Below are 23,872 nucleotides of genomic sequence, written 5' to 3'. Positions count from 1 at the left end.
AATAATGAAATTTTCAATTTATCCTAAGTATGCTGACCCATGCGTGCCATTGTTTTTAAAAGACCAGAAAACTGGTATTGATAGAAGAATTTTTTTAAATTTAATTACATGTATCATGATAATATTTTTTGATACATTCAAAGTTAAATAAACAAAAGTACAAATCATATACTTATCATTCAAATATACTACGATAAGACAGTTAAAAAACGTTATTGAACCATTCGTTCTTGCCATGGAACTTTTCCTGCAGGTGACGAATAATAGTGTTTAAGATACAGTCTTTGTTGTTTTGCTGCCTTGCTAGGATAGTTGCGATCTTGCACATCATCAATGTCCTTCAGGTTTGTTTCGTCTCGCCAAGCTCCAGGTAAAAGATGGTGGTTCTCGTCTTCTCTGTCTAACAAAATGTTCTGATCACCTGGATATCTTATCCTCATTATATTGTGCAGACAAACACAGGCCAGAATAATGGATACGACATTGTTAGGCTCTTGCTTTAAAGTTGAAAGTAAGCATTGAAATCGATTTGCAAGTATCCCAAATGCGTTTTCAACAACTCTTCGTGATCGCGATAGCCTGTAGTTAAAAACTCTCTCTTCAAGGGTCATGTTCCTCCTAGAAAAGGGCTTCATTAGCCAACTTCTGAGGGCGAACGCGTCGTCACCAACGACGAAGTACGGAATGTCTTTGTCATCATTCGGAAGAGGCTCTGCTTTTGGTACGTGCATATTCTCATCAATTATATGATTTTTTAAGTCTGACTGATTCCAAATTTGTGCATCAGAGCAAGCACCTGGTGCACCAACGTTAACCCATTTGAATTTATAATTAGCGTCTACTAAGCCCATTAGAACTATAGAATGGAATCCTTTATAATTATAGTATTTAGAACCACCACCAGCCGGACATTTGATAGCAACGTGTTTCCCATCTAGTGCACCTAGTACATGATGAAACTGCCACATATCACTAAATTCTTGCGAAATGGCTAGCCATTCAGCTTCTTCCGTAGGTGTGTTGATAACATCTTCAGCATACTCGGAAATAATTGCTTCACAGACTTGTACTACAAGATTGGATATCGTGTTGTGCGGCACTCTAAATAAATACATAAGTGAATGATAACTGTCTCCTGTGGCTAGATATCGAAGGGTTATTGCTACTTTAAGACCAACTGGCAATGCCTTTCGGTACCACGTGTCTTTCTTTTGTAGCCTTGGTGTTAATCTATTAACAATTTCCTGAAACATGGTTGGATCAACTCTCAAAAGGTTTTTCTCAATTCATCCAACAGCTGTGCATAAAAACCAAACTGAGATCTTCTACCTATCCAATCCCTTACCCATACCGTGCGCACTCTGCGATCTATTCGTTTATGTCTGTGTCTGTTTAACAACATTCTCAATTTCAAAATATGATTGTGTATCAATAATCCATAATTTGTCATTTCCATCCGTTGTCTGTCCATCTTGCTGTAAGACTGACAAACTATTTTAGCAAATGGCGAGAAATATAGATACCCGTGGTTTGATTATACGTAGAAGAAGGTAATCATGCGTAGTAATACGCATCGATACGTAATAATGCCTAGAATAACGTGATGAAACCTATTAATGCGTACCATGAAGCGTAATATACCGTTCAAAAACCTAATGCAACGTGGCAGATACGTACTTAAACGTAATAACACCTAGTGATTATAATCAAATACGTTTTAGAACGTATCAGGTACGTTTCTAATACGCATTTCTACGTTCCTTCTACGTTTTACTGCGCTTTTCTACGTTAGTACTACGTTTTCATTTTTAGTCACGTTTGTATTGTGCAGACCAATACAAACGGCACCGATCACGTATCAATCTACGCATAACTACGTATATAGCCGTTTTAAGTACGGATCGATACGATTCACTACGGATATTGCCGTTTCGCTACGTTTTGAAAACGTAGCAAAACGGGATAGCCGAAACGTGACAGTGTGACTGGGGCTTACTGCGATTATAACACGTTCTTACCACGATTATACTACGTTCATAGCGCGATCTTACTACGTTCTCAGCAATAACGTCAACATCTTGTTCCATTTCAATACAGTTCAATTACTTCTATTTCTGATTAAATCGTAGATTTCTCGGAAACGATACAGTCATGCGACCAAAATCTACCAGAACACGTGGGCATGGTGGTAGGAGTTGATGTAGAGGCAGAGGGAGTAACGTAACGAATCCTGATCAAGCAGAGATGTCGGACCGACCAATCCAATCTAAATTACAACCTATTGCTAGTCAATAAAGCTCAATGACGATATTTTAGTGAACGATAGCAGAGATGACATAGATGTATCAATATATATAGAAAGATGTGGTATGAGTGCCAATGAGACAACTCTCCATCCAAGTAATAATTTAAAAAAGTAAACCATTATAGGCCAAGGTACGGCCTTCAACATGGAGCATTGGCTCACATCAATCAGCACGTTATAATGGACCCGAAACATTACTAGTGTTAAACCATTTCAACGGGAAAACCAACGGTCTAATCTATATAAAAACGAGAAGCATGGTTGAGCCGTTAGAGCAAATGGATAATTACATTCAAACAAACAAAACCCAGGGAGCTTTTTTATATATTTTATGTGAAAATGACAATGAGAATGATAATGATGGTCGTAGTATGAACGTAGTCAGGTCGTAAGAAGAGCATGATGAGGACGGCAAAGGCGTGCTAGAATCGTACTATGGTCGTGAACAGCGTGGTATAGTCGTAGTGGAAGCGTAGTTGGGTCGCAGTGAGAACGTGATGGTCGTAGTGAGGTCATGATAACGTCGCTGTGCGATCGTAGCGCAGTCTCTCCGAATAGAATCACGCTTTCGCTGCGATTGTACAGCGACCTATACGATCTTACTACGATCTTAGTGCGCTCTCACTACGCTTCTACTACGACATGATTTCGCCACGACCGCACCACGATGGTTTTGAACATGTTCAAAGTTGGCCACGCTCTTCACGATCTTGAAACCTCACCACGACCGTGATACGACCTTACTGCGATCTACACGATCGCACTACGATCACAAAAATTTGAATTTTTTTAACAGATCGTAGTGCGATCGTGGGACTGGGGTATTAATGCCCGCGTCACACTGTCCCGATTTTTATATACGATGGACACCCGAATGCGAAAATTGTAAGTTCGTACGAAGTTGGTCCCGATCTCGTTAAAATACCAAAAAGTGACCGAAGCAAGTACGATGAATAACGAAGTCTATACGATGGTGCCGAAATTATATACGATAGCAAAAGATGGACATACGAAGGTTAACCGAAGACGGGTATTTAAGCTTCATATCTCAGCCGAAGCCTACACGATGGATCACGAAGGCTACACGATGGATTACGAAGGCTACACGATGGATTACGATGATGGCGCGATGGCCATACGATGTCTAAAAGATACGAACAGAATTTCGACAACATATCGTTTCTGTACAAGTCTGCCATGCATGGCGGGAAATCGATCTTTTTGTCTAATTCTTATAAAACTTAGTTTATTATCCCCTCGCCTACTACATGTAAGTTGCGTGTAGATACAATTGTTATGGACACTCTAGAATCAAAATACTCAAAACTTGGTATGGTGTTACTCGTTAAGAATATCTTAAGCGCTATTGACTTTAAAGTTCAAAGGTCAAGGTCACAGTGGCAGTTGTATTACAAGGCAATACCGCCCTTGTGGACACTCTAAAACCAATATGCTTCAAAAGATTTTAACCACATTTGGTATATTGTTCCTCCTTGTAATGATCTGACATTTTTTACGTTCAAGACCAAAGGTCAAGGTCATGCAGATGGACTTGTTTTTTCTCCTTGAAATAGCATAATACACAGGAAATTGGTTGCTCATTTTTAACCTGCTGGTTCTAAAGACAATATTAAAGGTATTTCCAGTTACTGAATGTTTTGGTTGATTTCTAAAAAATAGTTTATGTATCAAATATGCATATTCAATTTACAATTTTCTGCATGTGTCATATACAAATATAGTGTCCATATTTGTCCCCAATATGTTACATACGAGGGGATACCACGCTCGGCATTGCCTTGTTTGAACTGTAAAATGTGTGCACTAGTCTGAATAATCACCCATAATTATGCCCATGTTTACTGATCTATCTTAAAGGTAAGGTAATGGGTTCGTTGATCCCTTTTAAGAAGAAAAAAAAGAGCTCTTTCCAGGAGAATATCATAATAATATAGACAAAAGGAAGGATGTGGGGAAAGCAACAAATGCGGCAAAATATGACATATAGAAAACAAAATGGTTATGGAGTAAACATTCGTGTGACAACAACTCAGACGATACATAAAAAATCAGAAAAAGTTGGTTTCCCTATATACGTGTACCTGCAGTGTTGGTGTACGAGGCGCGTTTATGATTTTCATTATGTCACTTGATATGAAAAATTGACAAAAAAATAATATTTTACTTGTAAAAGTAAATCCTGTGCCTGTAATAGCTGCTCTTCTTGTTCCATTTGAATTAATAGAAACAACGCTGTCGCCTTTCTTGTTCTCATAGAATCATATGATATGAGCTCCATATTTTGTGAACGTCTTTCTTAACTGTCGTATTAGACTGACCAGTGCATATCGCGCATGGCACTTTAAATGTATTTTAGCGCGAAAATTAACTTTTACATTTAGCTGGATTTATTGCCGTCGTAGTTCCATCTTGTCGCCTTCGTACTCTTATTCGATGGCAACACGACGGGATTACGAGGTCTTCACGAAGTCGTATTGCCATCGTAAGACCTTCGGGTATCTTCGTGATTCATTCGTGTAGACATCGCAATGTCAAAACTGCCCGATGGAAACGATGGAAACACGAATGCAATACGATGTGCAAAGATGCATTCCCGGTGACATTACTATGGTGAGGATGGTGATACGAACTCAATACGAACCCTCAACATCGGACGCACCTTCGGGGATTTTTTAACATGTTAAAAAATTTAGAACCCTTCCCGAAGTTGTCCCCGAAGGCTAGAAAAAGTGGCCGATGGTTAAAGATGGTTAAAGATGGCACTACGAATAGCCCGATCTGGATACGATCAGTCCCGATTTTGAAAATTTCCATTATCGTGTTGCCATCGGCGTAAAAATCGGGACAGTGTGACGCGGGCATAAAGATTGTTGGTTCATCAGTATAGTCACTACTCATAGCATTTTCTAAAAGTACCCATAAATGCTCTGTAGCATCATCAATCCAATTAGATATTAACGGATTAGTATCTTTGGTTGGTTTTCCGCTAATTTTAGCTAATTTCTTCTCTTTAGCAATATCTTTTGATCTCTTATGTAATGAATCAATCTATCAGTTAATTGTTTATAGATATTTCTTACTTTAGTTTTTCATTTACCTCTTTTTTATGTAAAATATCTAACTGCTTCTTCAGTTCACTCTCTTAATTTTCTTCTTTAGACATTGCATACTTCTTACCCTATAAAAATTTGTCTTCTACACGTTGCAAATTTTAATTTTAAATGTAATATCGAATTAAGTATATCATGTCTACGACGCTATTTGTAAAGGGCTGTTAACATACTGCAGTTTAATCAAATATATACATGACACTTGCATAGGCGTACGTATCACGCGCATTCACTTTATTGTTCAACTGAATAATATGAGTATACGGAAGATCGCGTGGGAACCTATATTGTTGAATGAAGCTCTCTGAAATATTGATAAACGTTGGGCGAAAACAATTAAGCAATGTTAACCCCTTCTATGTAGTTTGATTGCTGTCAAACTTCCCGTTTTGAATTTGCATTCGAGTTCGTCCTTTTTGTTATACTCTTTTACGAAACGGGTACATGATACCTCGTGAAAATGCCGCTGAGGATGTCCCCCACAATTCCATTTTATTCAATGCGAAGATTGTGAGCATATTCAGTAAAAACAGCACTTGCCATGAAGGTAGGTGAAAATAAACATTTTAGATATTGGTATTACTCGTTTAACTTGCACAATATTACAGATCCAACATCCAACGAGATTTTACATAACATATTTATTATGCAACACACCAATATACAATAAAAAAATAAATGAACAGGACAATCCTCGATTACTATAATATGTTGGGGACAACGAACTCGGATTAAAATGATCGCCTTGACCGAAGTTGAAAACAACATGTTTACACATTCTTTCATGGTGGTTATATAATTGCGTCGAAAGAAACTGATGTGATTCCAGGACAAAAACAAGTCGATATTGATCATCTATTATTCACGTAATGAAGGTGTACCATGGCATTCATTTTACTATTGGATATCAACTTACTTTACGTAAATTGAAATAAGACATTATATTTTATTATGTATATACAAAGTGCTTTTTATCGATTCCCTCTTCAAAATATATAAAAATGGATTGTTAGGTGTATTCTACGGAAGTGTAAAGTAATATACAATGTATTATTTTAAAAATCCTTGGATGTAAAACACATAATTTGTAGTTCAAATAAGGCACTTGACATTTAAGAAATGCAAACTACAGACAGGATTACTGAAGTTTAAATGTTTCCTTAATTAATTAAAGCCGTGTTCGAATTATTGAATATTTTTATTCTGAAAGGGTGTTGTACTGAATTAACTGCTTTTAAAAATGCATGTTATGTCAATAGATTTGTGACAATAACAACCTTGAGTTCAGTAAAGGCAGGAAGATTTCTAATTTCTCTGTTCGAGAACGTTATGTTCTTGCTAGCACCTGTATTGTAACACTGTAATTATTATGGTACGTCTCGCGATTATCAAATTGTGTCTAGTTTCGTTGACCACATGATGTTTAAAACATGTTTTATACGACTTGATTCGGGTTTCATGAAATTAAATTTCGTTCGGTTTTATTATTTTTAATTTTGCTGTTTCAGCGTATGACATATGTTAGATCAGTCCCCGAGGGTATCACCAGCCCAGTAGCCAGTACTTCGGTACTTGCATGAAAATACGGATTTTTTTGTGTTATTAAAATTTGCTGTTACAAAATATTAGAAATTAATATAAATTAAGGAATGTATCTCCCTCATGCAAAGCTCTAATTCCTTTCACGGATTTGGCTATACTTTTTGGACCTTTTGGGTTATAGCTCTTCATCTTTTGTATAAGTTTTGGATTTCAAATATTTTGGCTACGAGCATCACTGAAGAGACATGTATTGTCGAAATGCGCATCTGGTGCAAGAAAATTGGTACCGTTAATTTTATTACTACCACTGGGTCGATGCCTCTGCTGGTGGACTATCAGTCCCCGAGGGTATCACCAGCCCAGTAGCCAGTACTTCGGTACTGGCATGAAAATACGGATTGTTTTGTGTTATTAAAATTTGATGTTACAAAATATTAGAAATTAATATAAATTAAGGAATGTATCTCCCTCATGCAAAGCTCTGATTCCTTTCACGGATTTGGCTATACTTTTTGGACATTTTGGATTATAGCTCTTCATCTTTTATATAAGTTTTGGATTTCAAATATTTTGGCTACGAGCATCACTGAAGAGACATGTATTGTCGAAATGCGCATCTGGTGCAAGAAAATTGGTACCGTTAATTTTATTAGACAATATTCAGATTAATGAAAATAAGCTACATAGCCACCCATTTTGACATGAGCTAGTATGTTTATTAACTTAATTCAGTCAAACTGAATATATTAATTCTTTCATATACTTAAAAAAAATCCAAGTTATTCTTATCTAAATTTGACACAAATGTATCGTCATGCATTTGTTTAACCATCGTGATGCAGTTGTTTAACTGAGTAAGCGTAACTGAATACATATGATCTAGATACTAGGAAATAAAGGTCATAGGGAAGTTTAGTTACATAACTTTATTTACATAATATATGGGTCAATTGTAAAACACGTGTTGCGTAGTACAACAGTATTGACTGAGAAATTAGCTTTTGCCTTCTTCTCCACTCGAAAATTACATTTATTCATATATTTTTTATTATTTTGAAACTTGCATAGTGTACAGTAGAAACTGTCTATGTTGTTCACTATTTTCATTATAACAGCCTTTTTCAGCATGGATTTTTTCAACAGTTTCAAAGTTACTCTAGACGTTTTTCACATTGTACGCGTACGTATTTAGTTATTATTTATTCCTATCCGCATTCAAAGTAGTAGTTTGGAACAAAGCTTAATTTGCAACTATTTTCCATTTCTACTTATATTTGGTTTTCTTTTTTGTAAGCTATAACAACTAAAATGAAAGCATTTGCATTGTTTTCAAGCGACCCATAATGAGGCTTAAACATAAAGGGTAATAAATCTACCACAAGGGTTTCGACGATGATGTACAAATTTAAGACTGATCCAATCTACGTGTCAAAATGTTTTCATTTGGTTGCTAATGACAATTAACGATTGAATAAACATAGTGCCATCCTAAAACATTGTTTCCCTCATCAATGAATTGAGAATCGACATATAAATAATAATAGAGGCTTTAATAATCGTTAAGGTCAAGTGAATCTCAACATGAACAGATTTGCAATACGAGTTTTTTCAAAGCATGGAGTTTCTGGTGGGGTTCGTTTTGCTTAGTCTTTGTAGTTTCATATGTTGTGTCTTCTATACTATTATTTGTCTGTTTGTTTTTTTAATTTTTAGCCATGGCGTTTTCAGTTTATTTTCAGTCTATGAGTTTGACTGTTCCTCTGGTATCTTTTGTCCCTCTTTTCTAGCTTTCTACGCAACCAATATACAAGAAATAAATTTAAAATGATTTATTTACAATTTTATACCATAATCTGCGTCGCACGGAAAATAACAGAGAATAGAACAGTTCCGTCGATGTGTAAGATTTTAGGGCTTAAAGAAATTCAAAATGAATACAATGTGTAAGTTAGGTTGTACGGGGTGAGGAATTGGAAATTGAGAATGTCAGTGGGAAAGAGGGTTTGTATGATAGAGGCCTTTGTAGTAAGTTTTCCTTAACATTTATGAAGGTGTGCACTCTCCTTACACAATGAACCTTAATCACGAACGTTTCGTATAATTTTCAGTTGGTGAAAATTGACGGATTATTTACCATTTTATTCTTTATTTAATTCGCAACGTTCACGTCGTATTCTCAAAGCGCCCGTAAAGGTACCGTCATGTACGGAAGTTTAATTAATATATAACTTTTAATGTTCAATATATGCTAGTAACGGGGTTCGTGTTGCTTATTTTTTTGTTTTCTATGTTGTGTCTTCTGTACTTTTATTTTTCAGTTTATTTTCAATCTATAGGTTTGACTGTCCCTCTGGTATCTTTCGTCCCCCTTTTTTTAACAAAAGATGTGAAAAAAGTATACGTTATGCATTTAAACACTACATGACATCACAATTCCATGTACCTTAAAGTATTATTCAATCAATCAATCAATTATTCACTTTCTGATAGAAATAATGTCGTCATTGATAAAAAAAAAAAACCAGTTAATGTGGAGAGAAAAAAAGCAAAGAAGCCAAGATTTCCAGAAAAAGAAATAGACACTTTTTTGGACAATGTAAAACAAGGAAACTCAAATTCGTAGCTCAGTCAATTTTATCAGCAATGCAACGGAATATGTATATAATCTGACAAAACATTAAATGCTATCAGATTTAACGTTTCCAATCCCTCCTGAAGGTTTTGTCTTCAAATAAGATATGTATATTCCGACCATATATTGCCTTTATAGCATATGTTTTACTGCCTCATGGGAGAGATCCTGGATGCCATATTTTATCTTAATTGTGTATGTAATTCCAATCGGATATGTCGTCATACCACCTTATTGAATGTTTAATTCCTTATCTTTCCTTGACTTCCACGATTATAATATTACATGCAATTTCTCATACTCACTTCATTCCCTAAATACAAGACATGTACAGTATATCAATCATTACCTATTGATAACATGACATTAGTTGTTTTTTTTTGTATCTTATTTTGATGGAACGCCTGAAAATAGACCAACTATGGTATGAACGATGATTATTTTTGCTCATGTAAAAAAATATAGTAACATTACATAAACCGCGTGTTAAGCACTGTGTGGTAGGCACGATGTTCATACAGGGGAAAGTGACGATTTGTTCGTTGTCACGTAGTGTGTTTATATGTTATATAGTACAATGCGATACCGGTCGGAACTGAGGACACCTTTTATAACGAAAAAGTATAAAAATACACACAATCACTCATCTATTATAAAGCAAATCCCGGAATGAATTACTAGGAATGAAACTTTTTGTTTGTTAATTATTTTAGTCAAAACAGCTGTTTTCTATTCTGAATGATCTGTCGGTTTTACAAATTGTCAGATTTAAGACAGGGGCGGATGCAGGAATTTTCGAAAGGGGGGTGCTAACCCAGGGAACCCAGGGCAAAGGGGGGGGGGGTGCAAAACATATGTCCCGATACAAATGCATTGATCGGCAAAAATAAGGGGGGGGGGGGGGGTGCGCACCCCCGGAACCCCCCCCCCCTGGATCCGCCACTGTAAGAAGCCACAATATCAGTACTAAATATTTTGAAAATTGTCTATATTTTTTAACATAATTCAACTTTAATAAAATTGAGGAGATGAGGAATAAAGGCAACAGTAGTATACCGCTGTTCAAACTTATAAATCCATGGACAAAAAACAAAATCGGGGTAACAAACTAAAACTGAGGGAAACGCATAAATATCAGAGGAGAACAACGAATAAGATTCGCTACAAGAGGCCCCGACATGAAAAATGTAAAATAATTCAATGGAGATAATTAACGGGTTAATTCATAACAATACAATTTACTAAGAACAAATATGAACGGCATGAACTAACGACAAGAGGCTGAACTAGAGTTGCTCCAGTCTTCGAACAGGCACAATGTCATACAGATTACATGGTTGGCAACATCAGAGTCACTTTTTATAACTGCACTGAGCGATTCAAGCACCAAAATAAATACATATTGAGACGGATGATCCCCTTGACAGAACCCCCTTTTCAAGATAAGTAAATTCTGAAATATCAGTTATTTAACACTGCACTAAATGCATCACAGAAACATTCCTTTATCCAACTTTTAAATGTGTGATCAAAGCAATATAACTACAATGCCTCTAAATATGAAAGTCCAATCGACTGTGTCGAAAACTTTTTCACAATTGACTAAAGAGTCCAGGATCGTCATCTTCCATCATCTGTTTGATTAGGTTATATATAAATAAATCTAGTTCATGTACACTTACATTGTTGAATCGTCTGACGTAGAGCATTTAGTCGATGTATTGGACGTTCAACACGCCAAACGACCATATTTGTTAAATTAATCTAAATCTTTTTAAAGATCAGTGATATTAGTCTCGATGCACTGGCTGTAATGTACAAGCACTTGTCATACACTTACACAACCTTGTAATGATACCACGATGGGCAAACTTTTCATTTGAGCGATCTTTAATGGTAATAGATTGGTCCTTATCAGTTCTGTTGATCGTTGACAAAAAAATACGATTTTCGAAGTTTTTTTGAATAATGGACTAAAAGAAAATTGTTGAGATATTTTTATTTTCTTTCGTTAATTGCATTGTTTTGACTTATTGTCTAGATTCCTTTTTCCACGAACAAATTAAATCAATCTAAGGTCATATGTAATGTAACTGGCGTCATTGTGTACCGTTATGTCATTGGCGTTATTAGTCTTTACATTAATGCTTTGGTCTCCCGCGGCAACAAATGGTGACTAGGGAATAAAATTAAAAATTGTCGCTTATGTCTACCGACCTATGGTTTAAACCCAAAGTGAAGCGTCCGTTTAGCTGAGCGGGGTGTATAATACATGGCGCTTGTTTTGATATGCGGGATGTACTAGTACACGAACGTTTTGCCGTGCATGATGTAGAATAACACATCCAGAATGGGGACGTTAAATTCGATGTCTCGTGTGAAGAGGGTATCTCGGTTTTTGCATAGAAGGAACCAAATGCAGCAACCCTTTTAAGGTTCCGTATGTGACCAGTTGAAAGCCAAAATGTCAGTCCCTACCTAATAAACCGTCATTTTCCAATGGAAATCAGAATATTCCAGGACGACCCCTTAAGAATGAATTTAAATAAACAGATAAATTTCCAACATCAAAATTCCCAGATGGTTATAAAAAAACCTATAAGCAAACCATTCAATCAATCCAACAAATCGAAGTACTACCGCATTACCAAAATATAGGTGTCGCTGTTAATTAGTGTAATGTTTTGCTGAAAAGAGCGAAAGCCCCCTAATAACAAAAATTAGAGGCGTCGACTATTGAAATCAAAAAAAAAAATTATCTTTCAATCGGGGCATTTAAATTGTGTCGACTGCGGTTTTAAGTAGACATGGTACTGCTTCTGTTAAAAGAACGAACTCCAATGTAAATTCAAACAGGGAGACGTCCATAAAATTTGTCAGAAACAATCTACTATAAATCAACAAACGAAACTACATATTCTAGAGGTGGCGTGAATAAGATTTTGATACTAAAATCCAAAGATCTTTTATATTACATATAATGTTTGATAATTATATTGAAGAATGGAAAAGAATTGTTAATTCAACCTCTTACAGACGGGGAAATGGGCGTAATAAATTGAGAACATAATATTTTTAAGCAGGATTAAGTTGTTGCCTTTTTGTGAAAGAAGCGCCTTTGCAAAATTTAGATGTTAGACTGGAAACTGGGAGGTATGAACAGTAATATTTCGTTGTAGAGAAAGACAACTACAAGTAATGGACATGGGTTGTATTTGTTACCTGGCAAATTTTTGTGTAGGGGCAGCTGTGAATCTGATCCCACTGTATGTTGAGGACGTTATCTTAGATATATATTGCCATTTCAACCAAAGATCTAAAAGAGAGGAGGAGTTTAAGGCATTTTGAGAATTCCAAGACATAGATCCATTAAAGATAATTAAACATGTAGGTACACGATGGCTCTCTCTTAAGCGATGTATAGACCGTACTTTACACCACTGGCCAGCACTTTTATACTACTTTAAAAGTCACAAGGATGTTGAAAAGGAAAGCCAAATTAAACGGTTTGCAAAACTGCTAGACACCCCAGAAATGAAAATGTATCTTCTTTTTCTGAATGATATATTGGAATCAATGAACGACTTTAACACAGCATTTCAGATAACAAATAAAATTATGGACACGAGTTTATACCAACAATATCATTTCTATCAGCTTTGTGATATATATATTAATGTATACATATTAATTCAAGGATGATTCATCAAAGATTGGGTTGCTCCATGATCAGGTCAAAAGGTTGCTGAGAATCTTCATGAAAAGATTTGCGAAGACGTCAGTCATTGTTGCACACACAGACGTAACACTAGTTCCATATAATGTTGGCGCCAATTTCTTCCTGACAATACACTTGTTGTGGGACTGCCATGCAGATGTTACCTTGCAGACCAACAAGATCAAGTTGGTGTTGAAACAGAAAAGAAATTGTACAGGTTTGTATTACTTCTTAGTTTCAATTGATGTTTTGTTGTTGTATTGTGTATTTATGTAGGTATATTAAAAGATGCAAACTGTCATATGTTAAGTGTACATGATCAATCACACAAATTTATATTTATATTTTTCAGAACAGCCTTGTTTCTAAGATGGTTGACTAGTTTCAATTCTCAGACACCATCTTACAGGACAGTGCCTTTATCAACCCTAAGATGAAATGCAAGATAATATCTGACTCTGTCAGTCTTTCTATAAATTATCAAGAAATTGATATTTTCCCTGGTGGAAATCCGCACACACATGAACTTACTAAATGTTTACTAAAAGAGGGATGAAGATACCAGCTGGATAGTCAAACTCATAAATTGAAAATAAACTGACAACGCTCTGGCTAAAAAAAAAAAGACAAAGAGATAAATATTAGTACAGAAGACACAATATAGAAAAAAATACAGACTAAGCAACATGTGCCCAGATGCTCCGAAACGGTAAGCAGATCCTGCTCCACATGAGGCACCCGTCGTGTTGCTTATGTTATTATAAATCCGGTAAATAGTCTAATTCGGTAGGTCACATTGTGAAAAGTAAAATCACAAAAATACTGAACTTCGAGGAAGATCAATTGGGAAAGTCCATAATCACATGGCAAAATCAAATAACAAAACGCATCAAAAACGAATGGACAAGAACTGTCATATTTCTGACTTGGTACAGGCATTTTCAAATGTAGAAAATGGTGGATTAAACCTGGTTCTATAGCGCTAACCCTCTGACTTTAATGACAGTCTCATCAATTTCCGATGTGAAGAGGGAAGGGTATTGTAGTTACGACTAAGGAACATATCATACTAGTTATGACGTAATAAATTAAATCAAATATTTTTATTTTTTTCTAATCATAAATGACATATTAGTTACAAAGAATGAAAGTTGCTATCAAAACGACATGTGTGAGAGGAGAACTAGCTATTTGATAATGTATTCTAAATTCTCATAATTAACTGTCACAAATGACGAGGTTCTACAAGGTCTAAAAAATCCAGACATAACTAAATCAACTGGAACTGATGGATTTGGACCAAGAATTTTAAAACTATCAAGGTCGATTGTAGCAAGCCCCCTTGCTCACATAATAAACCTTAGTTTAGGTACAGGAATATTTCCTAATATATTAAAATCTGCTTAAGTTGCTCCCATATTTAAAGGAGGGGATAAAAAAAGACCCAAACAATTAAAGACCCATTTCAATTTTACCAACTGTGTCCAAGTTATTTGAAAACACTGTCTCTAAACAACTATATTTATTCTTAACCACACACAAATTATTAATACAACAGCAGTCTGGATTTAGAGAAAAACATTCTTGTCACACAGCACTCATTCAAATAATTGATAAATGGTTAGAAGAATTGGACAATGGAAATTTTACTGCTATTCTCTTTTGGTTATTATCTTGAATACTATTATAGATAGAGATAAACTGTAAACAGCAATAATGTTCACCAAAGTAAGATCTACAAATAAGTCAGCATGATCAAAATTGTTAGAGGACACCCTAAGGAGTTATTGCCCTTTAGAGTCAATATTAAACAACTTTTCCTCATTTTTGTAACTTGTATAAAAATCTTTTCTAAAACTACTTGGCCAAATTTAACCAAACTTAGCCACAATCATAATACTAGGGTATCTATTTTTAAAAAGAGTGTCTAATGACCCCGCCTACCAACAAAGATGGCCGACATCAGTAAACACATTAACAGGTGAGCGACACAGGCTCTTGAGAGCCTCTAGTTAGATTTTAAGAAGGCTTTTGATACGGTAAATCACAATATACTTCTTTTTATCAAAACTCAAATTATACAAATGCGATGACCACTCTGTAAAATGGTTTTCATCGTACCTCTCTCAGAGAATGCAAAAAGTTAAGTTGGAAACCACTGAATCAGAATATAAAACTGTAACTTTTGGAGTTCCTCAAGGCTCCATACTTGGACCTTTATTGTTCCTAATTTATATAAATGACTTACCATTAACCTTAGAATATACAGAATCTGATCTATATGCTGATGATACAACTTTACATTTATCATTTAAATCTATTGTAAATTTAAATATATGTTTGAAGAAAGACTTAGACAATGTTATTAAATGGTGTAAAGAAATTGATATGACGATAAATAGCAAGAAACCAAAATATATGCTTGTTGGATCAGACAGAAAACTGGTAAACTGTAATAAATGTTAAGGTGTTTTATCACAAGATAATATCGCTTTAGATAATGTTGAAGTTGAAATCTTCTCGGAATTCATATTGATAAAAACCTATCATGGTCAATTCAAATTGATAAAATATGCGAAACTATTTCAACCAGAATATATTTGTGAAAAAGGTTGAAACGTTATTTACCATTAAAGGGTCTTATTCTTTTTTTACAATAGCTATATATATATTTCCCATTATTGACTACTGTTGTACAGTATGGGGTCTTACCACACATATTAATCTGGAGAGGATACATAAGCTCCAAAAACGTGCTGCAAGATTAGTTTTATCTGTTTCTTTTGATTTTCCATCAACAGTAATGTTTAAAAAAAACTTGCATGGATGACTATATTTACGAGGATACACTATTTTCAAGCTGTGTAAATGTTTAAATGTATGAATGGTCTAGCACCTGATTATCTATCTATTAAATTCAATGCTTGTGCTGAACTTTATAATTATTGTCTGAGGTCGACAACATCACAGGACTGCTTCATGTACCAAGACCTAATTCTGATTTTTTAAAAAGAACATTTGAATATTCTGGTCTTATTACCTGAAATAATTTTCCAAATAATATTAAAGAAAAAGATAATTTAGATACATTTAAGACCAACTCTTCAAACTATTTTCTAACTGAACAGAATAAAGATGCACGAAACTAATATATTTGTTCTTCTTTTACTGAATGCATATGTACTTATTCAATATTTAAGCTGCTATATTTAACTGTATTTTTTTTTTTATTTTGTATGTATTTTTTTCTGTTTTCTATTTGTATTAATAGTTTTTGAAGGCCTCATGGAAGATTAACATGTAGTTGTTAAATGTGTTACCTTCGTATAATAAAGAATTTTATTATTATTATTATTATTCAAGGTATTCAAATTATTATTTTCTTTCTTTTGCGATGTATAGATTGTACTTTACACCACTGGCCAGCACTTTTATACTACTTTAAAAGTCACAAGGATTTTGAAAAGGAAAGCCAAATTAAACGGTTTGCAAAACTGCTAGACACCCCAGAAATGAAAATGTATCTTCTTTTTCTGAATGATATATTGGAATCAATGAACGACTTTAACACAGCATTTCAGATAACAAATAAAATTATGGACACGAATTTATAACAATAATATCATTTCTATCAGCTTTGTGATATATATATTAATGTATACATATTAATTCAAGGATGATTCATCAAAGATTGGGTTGCTCCATGATCAGGTCAAAAGGTTGCTGAGAATCTTCATGAAAAGATTTGCGAAGACGTCAGTCATTGTTGCACACACAGACGTAACACTAGTTCCATATAAAGTTGGCGCCAATTTCCTTCCTGACAATAAACTTGTTGTGGGACTGCCATGCAAATGTTACCTTGCAGACCACCAAGATGAAGTTGTTGTTGAAACAGAAAAAAATTGTACATGTTGGTATTACTTCTTAGTTTCAGGTGTTGTTTTGTTGTTGTATTGTGTACTTATGTAGGTATATTAAAAGATGCAAACTGTCATATGTTAAGTGTACATGATCAATTACACACATTTATATTTATATTTTTCAGAACAGCCTTGTTTCTAAGATGGTTGACTAGTTCAATTCTCAGACACCACCTTACAGGACAGTGCCTTTATCAACCCTAAGATGAAATGCAAGATAATATCTGACTCTGTGAGTCTTATTATAAATTATCAAGAAATTAATATTTTCCCTGGTGGAAATCTGCACACACATGAACTTACTACATTTTTACTTAAAGAGGGACGAAAGATACCAGCTGGATAGTCAAACTCATAAATTGAAAATAAACTGACATAGCTCTGGCTAAAAATAAAAAGACAAACAGACAAATATTAGTACAAAAGACACAACATAGAAAAAAATACAGACTAAGCAACATGTGCCCAGGTGCTCCGAAACGGTAAGCAGATCCTGCTCCACATGTGGCACCCGTCGATCGTGTTGCTTATGTTATTATAAATCCGGTAAATAGTCTAATTCGGTAGGTCACATTCGTGAAGAGAGAAGGGTATTGTAGTTACGGCATGAGGAACATATCATACTAGTTACGACGTAATAAATCAAATCAAATATATTTATTTTTTTCTAATCAACTGGCCATACATGACATATTAGTTACAAAGAATCAAAGTTGCAATCAAAACGACTGGTGTGAGAGGAGAACTAGCTATTTGATAATGTTTTCAAGGTATTCAAATTATCATTATTCTTTCTTTTTCAGTTTCAAATCTAGCAAACAGGTTTCCACAGGCCATAGGGGATGGAAATACAACAGAACTACTAGCTCAGTTATCAGAGTACCAACTGTCTTCTCCTGATGAACTATCCAGCTTTGACCAGGAAATTTCAAAATTATGAGGAGCAATGGCAAATGTAGATGACATTTTCAATGACAAAAAACGTTTCAATATACTTTCAAAGCTTGCTAAAGCATTTCTAGTTTTGCCAAAAAGTATTGCTGATTGTGAATAAGCCTTTTCTATAATGAAGTAGATATACACAGAATTTCTATCTGAACTTAACAACGACACATTATGTGCATTGCAATGCACAGTCATGCAAACTGGCAGTTGCTTTGAGTGTGTGCCTAGTTGTGTCACTATTGGATAGAATAAAAGTTTACAGTAGATTATTGGGTTTTTTTTTACATTGAAAAAAAATGTATTATAGATATAAGAAGATGTGGTATGAGTGCAAATGAGACAACTCTCCATCCGTGTCACAATTTGTTCATATTAAAAAGAACGCATCTACGGCACGCTTTTTTTACATGTCATGCCATGACATGATTTGTCATTTTCAGAGGTTGGCAAGTATGCACCAGAGTGACATAAACACTTCCCCAGATAAAGAGTACAGATTAGGTAAAATACAAATATAACAATTTACTAAATGAAAACAGCAAAATTGAAAACCTCATTCCTCTGCTGCGGTTGGCACCAGGAACACAAAAAACTCAAAAGCTAAGGCATCGTCAAGACCAAATACAACCAAGAGATACAGTAATACAAAGACACAGAAATTGAAAACTGTAAAGTAAATAACATTATAAACAACGTCAGCACCTGGAATCTATAACTCGGCATCATCTTGTGCTATTTGAGAGGTAGACAATATTTATCAGTTATGTCTTCGTACTTTTGGAAGAATTTCTTAAAAAAACGGGAGGTTCTTCTAAACCCTGGCTCATTCATTTTTTGTTTAGAAAATAAACATAAATAAATAACCACTGATGAACTTTAATAACGTCTAAGAATGAGGTGCAGGATCTTGGCTATAAAAATTGTTAAGAAATCTATACTCAATACGCGAGTGAAGTTGGAAGATTGCTGTTATCGTCATGACCAATTTTGACTGTTGTCCCCTGTCTCTTTTTTATGTGTTCGTTTTGCTCACAGATTGTTGCCAATATAATTGAATTATATGAGACTGTCATACAGGCGAAAAGTTTTACTAGCTATTAAACCAGTTTTAATCCGGCATTTTGTACATACGGAAATACATATACCAAGTCAAGGCTATGACAGTTATTTTCCATTCGTTTCATTTGGTTGGGCTTTATATTTTACCATTTGATAAGGGACTTTTTCATATGAAATTGAAAAGGATTGACAAGGAATGGCGCACATAGAAATTGCAAACACCGCCTGTAAAATTATAACTCAAAATTTAACAAAAACATAACAAGTATGTTGTCATTGATTTACACCAGCATACTTATAACTTGTTCTTGGTGTCACAGGTTTTATTCTCAGATACATTTATTTAAATATATTTTACGAATGTATCTCAAACAGTAAATTTGTAGCTACCCTTTTTATTTGGTACATGGTGGTGTAAAGGGTAAAAAATCTGAAAAACATAAAATAACAAAAATACCGAACTTCGAAGAAGCCTTAATTGGAAAGTCAAAGGGCAAATGGCAAAATCAAATGCTCAAACACATCAAAGGAATGGATACAAATTGTCATATGTAATCCATGTGTTCACTGCGGCAACATTTTGGTTAATCTAACTTACAGGTCCGTAGTTGAACATGTAAATGAGTCGGCAATGTACCATTGTTCGTACGGAGTGTTGTGAATTAAGTTTTTGGTATCAAAGACAAACACGATAAGTACTTATTTTTTTTTGCTCAATGGAATATGTAATGAGGCAATACAGAAAATATGATATGTCAATATCCCTTCCTTATCAACAGTAGGATTAACCGATATTTTAACTATTCATAATTCAGATATAACACTGGTAGTATTAGGATATACATACAAACACAATGTTGTTTGAAGCTTTTCAGAAAGAACAGCAACATATTTGTCGTGATTATAAACATGTATTAAGAGCTTCTTAATTTTTTCTGAATACGGACTTAGATATAACATTTACACAATATTTCAACTTGTGGAATCTACGTTGTATCAAAGACCTAATTGCTTTATATAAGCTCATCATAGATACCAGGATTAAATTTTATATTGAATGAAGCAAGAAGTGCGTTTCGTCTATAAAAGACTCATCAGTGACGCTCGAATAAAAAAAGAGTTAAAAAGGCCATGGTTATTAAGTGATTCTTTATTATATATAGATTAGACCGTTGAGTTTCCCGTTTGAATGGTTTTACACTAGTTATTTTGGAGGCCCTTTATAGCTTGCTGTTCGGTGTGAGCCAAGGCTCCGTGTTGAAGACTTCTTGACCTATAATAATTTACTTTTTACAAATTGTGACTTCGATGGAGAGTTTTCTCGTTTGCACTCGTATCACATCTTCTTATATCTATTATTCTTTAAATTATTGGTTTACTTTATATTTGGCGAATACACATCAGATCGGTTACATTCCAACTATCTTTTCGAGTGTATCAGAATACGTACATCAAGGGTCAGTTTTGGTTCGTAGGTTATCAATATAGTGATTCCGATCTTTTTGTGAGGATGGAATTCAGATTTTTTTGTGAGGATGGAATTCAGATTTTTTTGTGAGGATGGAATTCAGATTTTTTTGTGAGGATGGAATTCAGATTTTTTTGCACGCATTTTTACATGTCATGCCATGACATGATTTGTCATTGTCAGAGGTTGGCAAGTATCTATAATGCACCAGATTGACAAAAACACTTCCCCAGATAAAGAGTACAGATTAGGTAAAATACAAATATAACAATTTACTAAATGAAAACAGCAAAATTGAAAACCTCATTCTTCCGCTGCGGTTGACACCAGGAACACAAAAAACTCAAAAGCTAAGAAATCGTCAAAACCAAATACAACCAAGAGATACAGTAATACATAGACAAAGAAATTGAAAACTGTAAAGTAAATAACATTATAAACAACGTTAGCACCTGGAATCTTTAACTCGGCATCATCTTGTGCTATTTGAGAAGTAGACAATATTTATCATTTATGTCTTGGTACTTTTGGAAGAATTTCTTAAAAGACGGGAGGTTTTCTAAACCCTGGCTCATTCATTTTTTGTTTAGAAAATACAACAAAATAAATAACCACTGATGACCTTTTATAACGTCTAAGAATGAGGTGCAGGATCTTGGCTATAAAAATTGTTAAGAAATCTATACTCAATACGCGAGTGAAGTTGGAAGAATGCTTTTATCGTCATGACCAATGTTGACTGTTGTCCCCCGGACTCTTTTTTATGTGTTCGTTTTGCTCAGAGTGTTGCCAATATTACTAGCTATTAAACCAGTTTTAATCCGGCATTTTGTACATACGAAAATACATATACCAAGTCAAGGCTATGACAGTTATTTTTCATTCGTTTCATTTAGTTGGGCTATATATTTTACCATTTGACTTTTTCTTGAAGTTCGGTATTTTTAGTCATTTTACTTTTTATAATATGCAAATTGAAATAGTTTCGTTTGTCAAAGATTCTAGTACTGATATGACTAGTACAAAATGGAGGATAAGAAATCTGTGTCTATGGCTACTTTTATCTCGAGTTCAGGACGATACATCAATTGGACCCAATTAGATTTTGTTTATCGTTAATAGAAAGAATATCATATAATTATGTACCTGTTTTTTGAAAATTGAATTATCTAGCTGCTTTAATCTTTTTGATTTACAATTCTTAAAGAATTCCGATTCATATGAAATTGAAAAGAGTTGACAAGGAGTGGCGCACATAGAAATTGCAAACACCGCCTGTAAAATTATAACTCAAAATTTCACAAAAAACATAACAAGTATGTTGTCATTGATTTACACCAGCATACTTATAACTTGTTCTTGGTGTCACAGGTTTTATTCTCAGATACATTTATTTAAATATATTTTACGAATGTATCTCAAACAGTAAATTTGTAGCTACCCTTTTTATTTGGTACATGGTGGTGTAAAGGGTAAAAAATCTGAAAAACATAAAATAACAAAAATACCGAACTTCGAAGAAGCCTTAATTGGAAAGTCAAAGGGCAAATGGCAAAATCAAATGCTCAAACACATCAAAGGAATGGATACAAATTGTCATATGTAATCCATGTGTTCACTGCGGCAACATTTTGGTTAATCTAACTTACAGGTCCGTAGTTGAACATGTAAATGAGTCGGCAATGTACCATTGTTCGTACGGAGTGTTGTGAATTAAGTTTTTGGTATCAAAGACAAACACGATAAGTACTTATTTTTTTTGCTCAATGGAATATGTAATGAGGCAATACAGAAAATATGATATGTCAATATCCCTTCCTTATCAACAGTAGGATTAACCGATATTTTAACTATTCATAATTCAGATATAACACTGGTAGTATTAGGATATACATACAAACACAATGTTGTTTGAAGCTTTTCAGGAAGAACAGCAACATATTTGTCGTGATTATAAACATGTATTAAGAGCTTCTTAATTTTTTCTGAATACGGACTTAGATATAACATTTACACAATATTTCAACTTGTGGAATCTACGTTGTATCAAAGACCTAATTGCTTTATATAAGCTCATCATAGATACCAGGATTAAATTTTATATTGAATGAGGCAAGAAGTGCGTTTCGTCTATAAAAGACTCATCAGTGACGCTCGAATAAAAAAAGAGTTTAAAAGGCCATGGTTCATAAGTGATTCTTTATTATATATAGATTAGACCGTTGAGTTTCCCGTTTGAATGGTTTTACACTAGTTTTTTTGGAGGCCCTTTATAGCTTGCTGTTCGGTGTGAGCCAAGGCTCCGTGTTAAAGACTTCTTGACCTATAATAATTTACTTTTTACAAATTGTTACTTGGATGAAGAGTTTTTTCGTTTGCACTCGTACCACATCTTCTTATATCTATTATTCTTTAAATTATTGTTTTACTTTATATTTGGCGAATACACATCAGATCGGTTACATTCCAACTATCTTTTCGAGTGTATCAGAATACGTACATCAAGGGTCAGTTTTGGTTCGTAGGTTATCAATATAGTGATTCCGATCTTTTTGTGAGGATGGAATTCAGATTTTTTTGTGAGGATGGAATGATTTCTGAGATTGAAAAATTGTTAGGAAATCAGACACTCGATTCTATATTAGAACCTATTAGTTATTGGTGCGCTAAAAACAAGTAAATGTGTCTAAAACAAAAGACACTGTGTGGAGGTTCAAAACAGAAACTGTCTGTCATGTGCAATATCCATTTATGACCAACATATTAATGAGTTTCTATGATGTGCTAGTGTTTATTTTTTTACCAAAAGTTCTAAGCAACCTGTAAATTCCAAAATACCTCGTGCTGAGTCACTAAAGTCGAGCGCACCCTAAAAGGTGTACTTGATTAAGTCCATATTTTTATTTTGTTTTAACCAATAACTATATTAATAAACTTGTTTTAAGGAAATCAATGCTAACACTGCATGCAATAATCCTATATCTATCATTTATAAAGTTGTTAAGAATCAATGGGGTGGAGAATGTGTCTTTAGTTCCTTTTCTTCAAATCAAAGAGGAGTGGCCATTTTATTTAATAATAATTTTGAATATAAGATTTTACAAAGTAAAAAAGATCAAAATGGTAATCTATTAGGATTGAATATTAAA

At 34.3% G+C, this 23,872-nt stretch overlaps 1 protein-coding gene across 1 annotated transcript; it reads right to left on the bottom strand.

Annotated features, from left to right (window-relative positions):
• Window positions 1–212: 212 nt before the first annotated feature.
• Window positions 213–1,253, bottom strand: LOC139494195 (putative nuclease HARBI1). Its single transcript, XM_071282396.1, has one exon. It carries the CDS (start codon window positions 1,251–1,253, stop codon window positions 213–215), a length of 1,041 nt encoding a protein of 346 aa, XP_071138497.1.
• Between the last annotated feature and the right edge of the window lie 22,619 nt (window positions 1,254–23,872).

Source organism: Mytilus edulis, chromosome 1 (genome assembly GCF_963676685.1).
Source record: "Mytilus edulis chromosome 1, xbMytEdul2.2, whole genome shotgun sequence".
Classification (NCBI taxonomy): domain Eukaryota; kingdom Metazoa; phylum Mollusca; class Bivalvia; order Mytilida; family Mytilidae; genus Mytilus; species Mytilus edulis.
The sequence above is the reverse complement of the archived record's forward strand: the minus strand, read 5'-3'. Positions and strand labels throughout refer to the sequence as shown.

Excerpts from the sequence above, each read along its gene's own strand:
- LOC139494195 (XM_071282396.1), bottom strand. The coding sequence starts at position 1,253 with ATGTTTCAGGAAATTGTTAATAGATTAACACCAAGGCTACAAAAGAAA.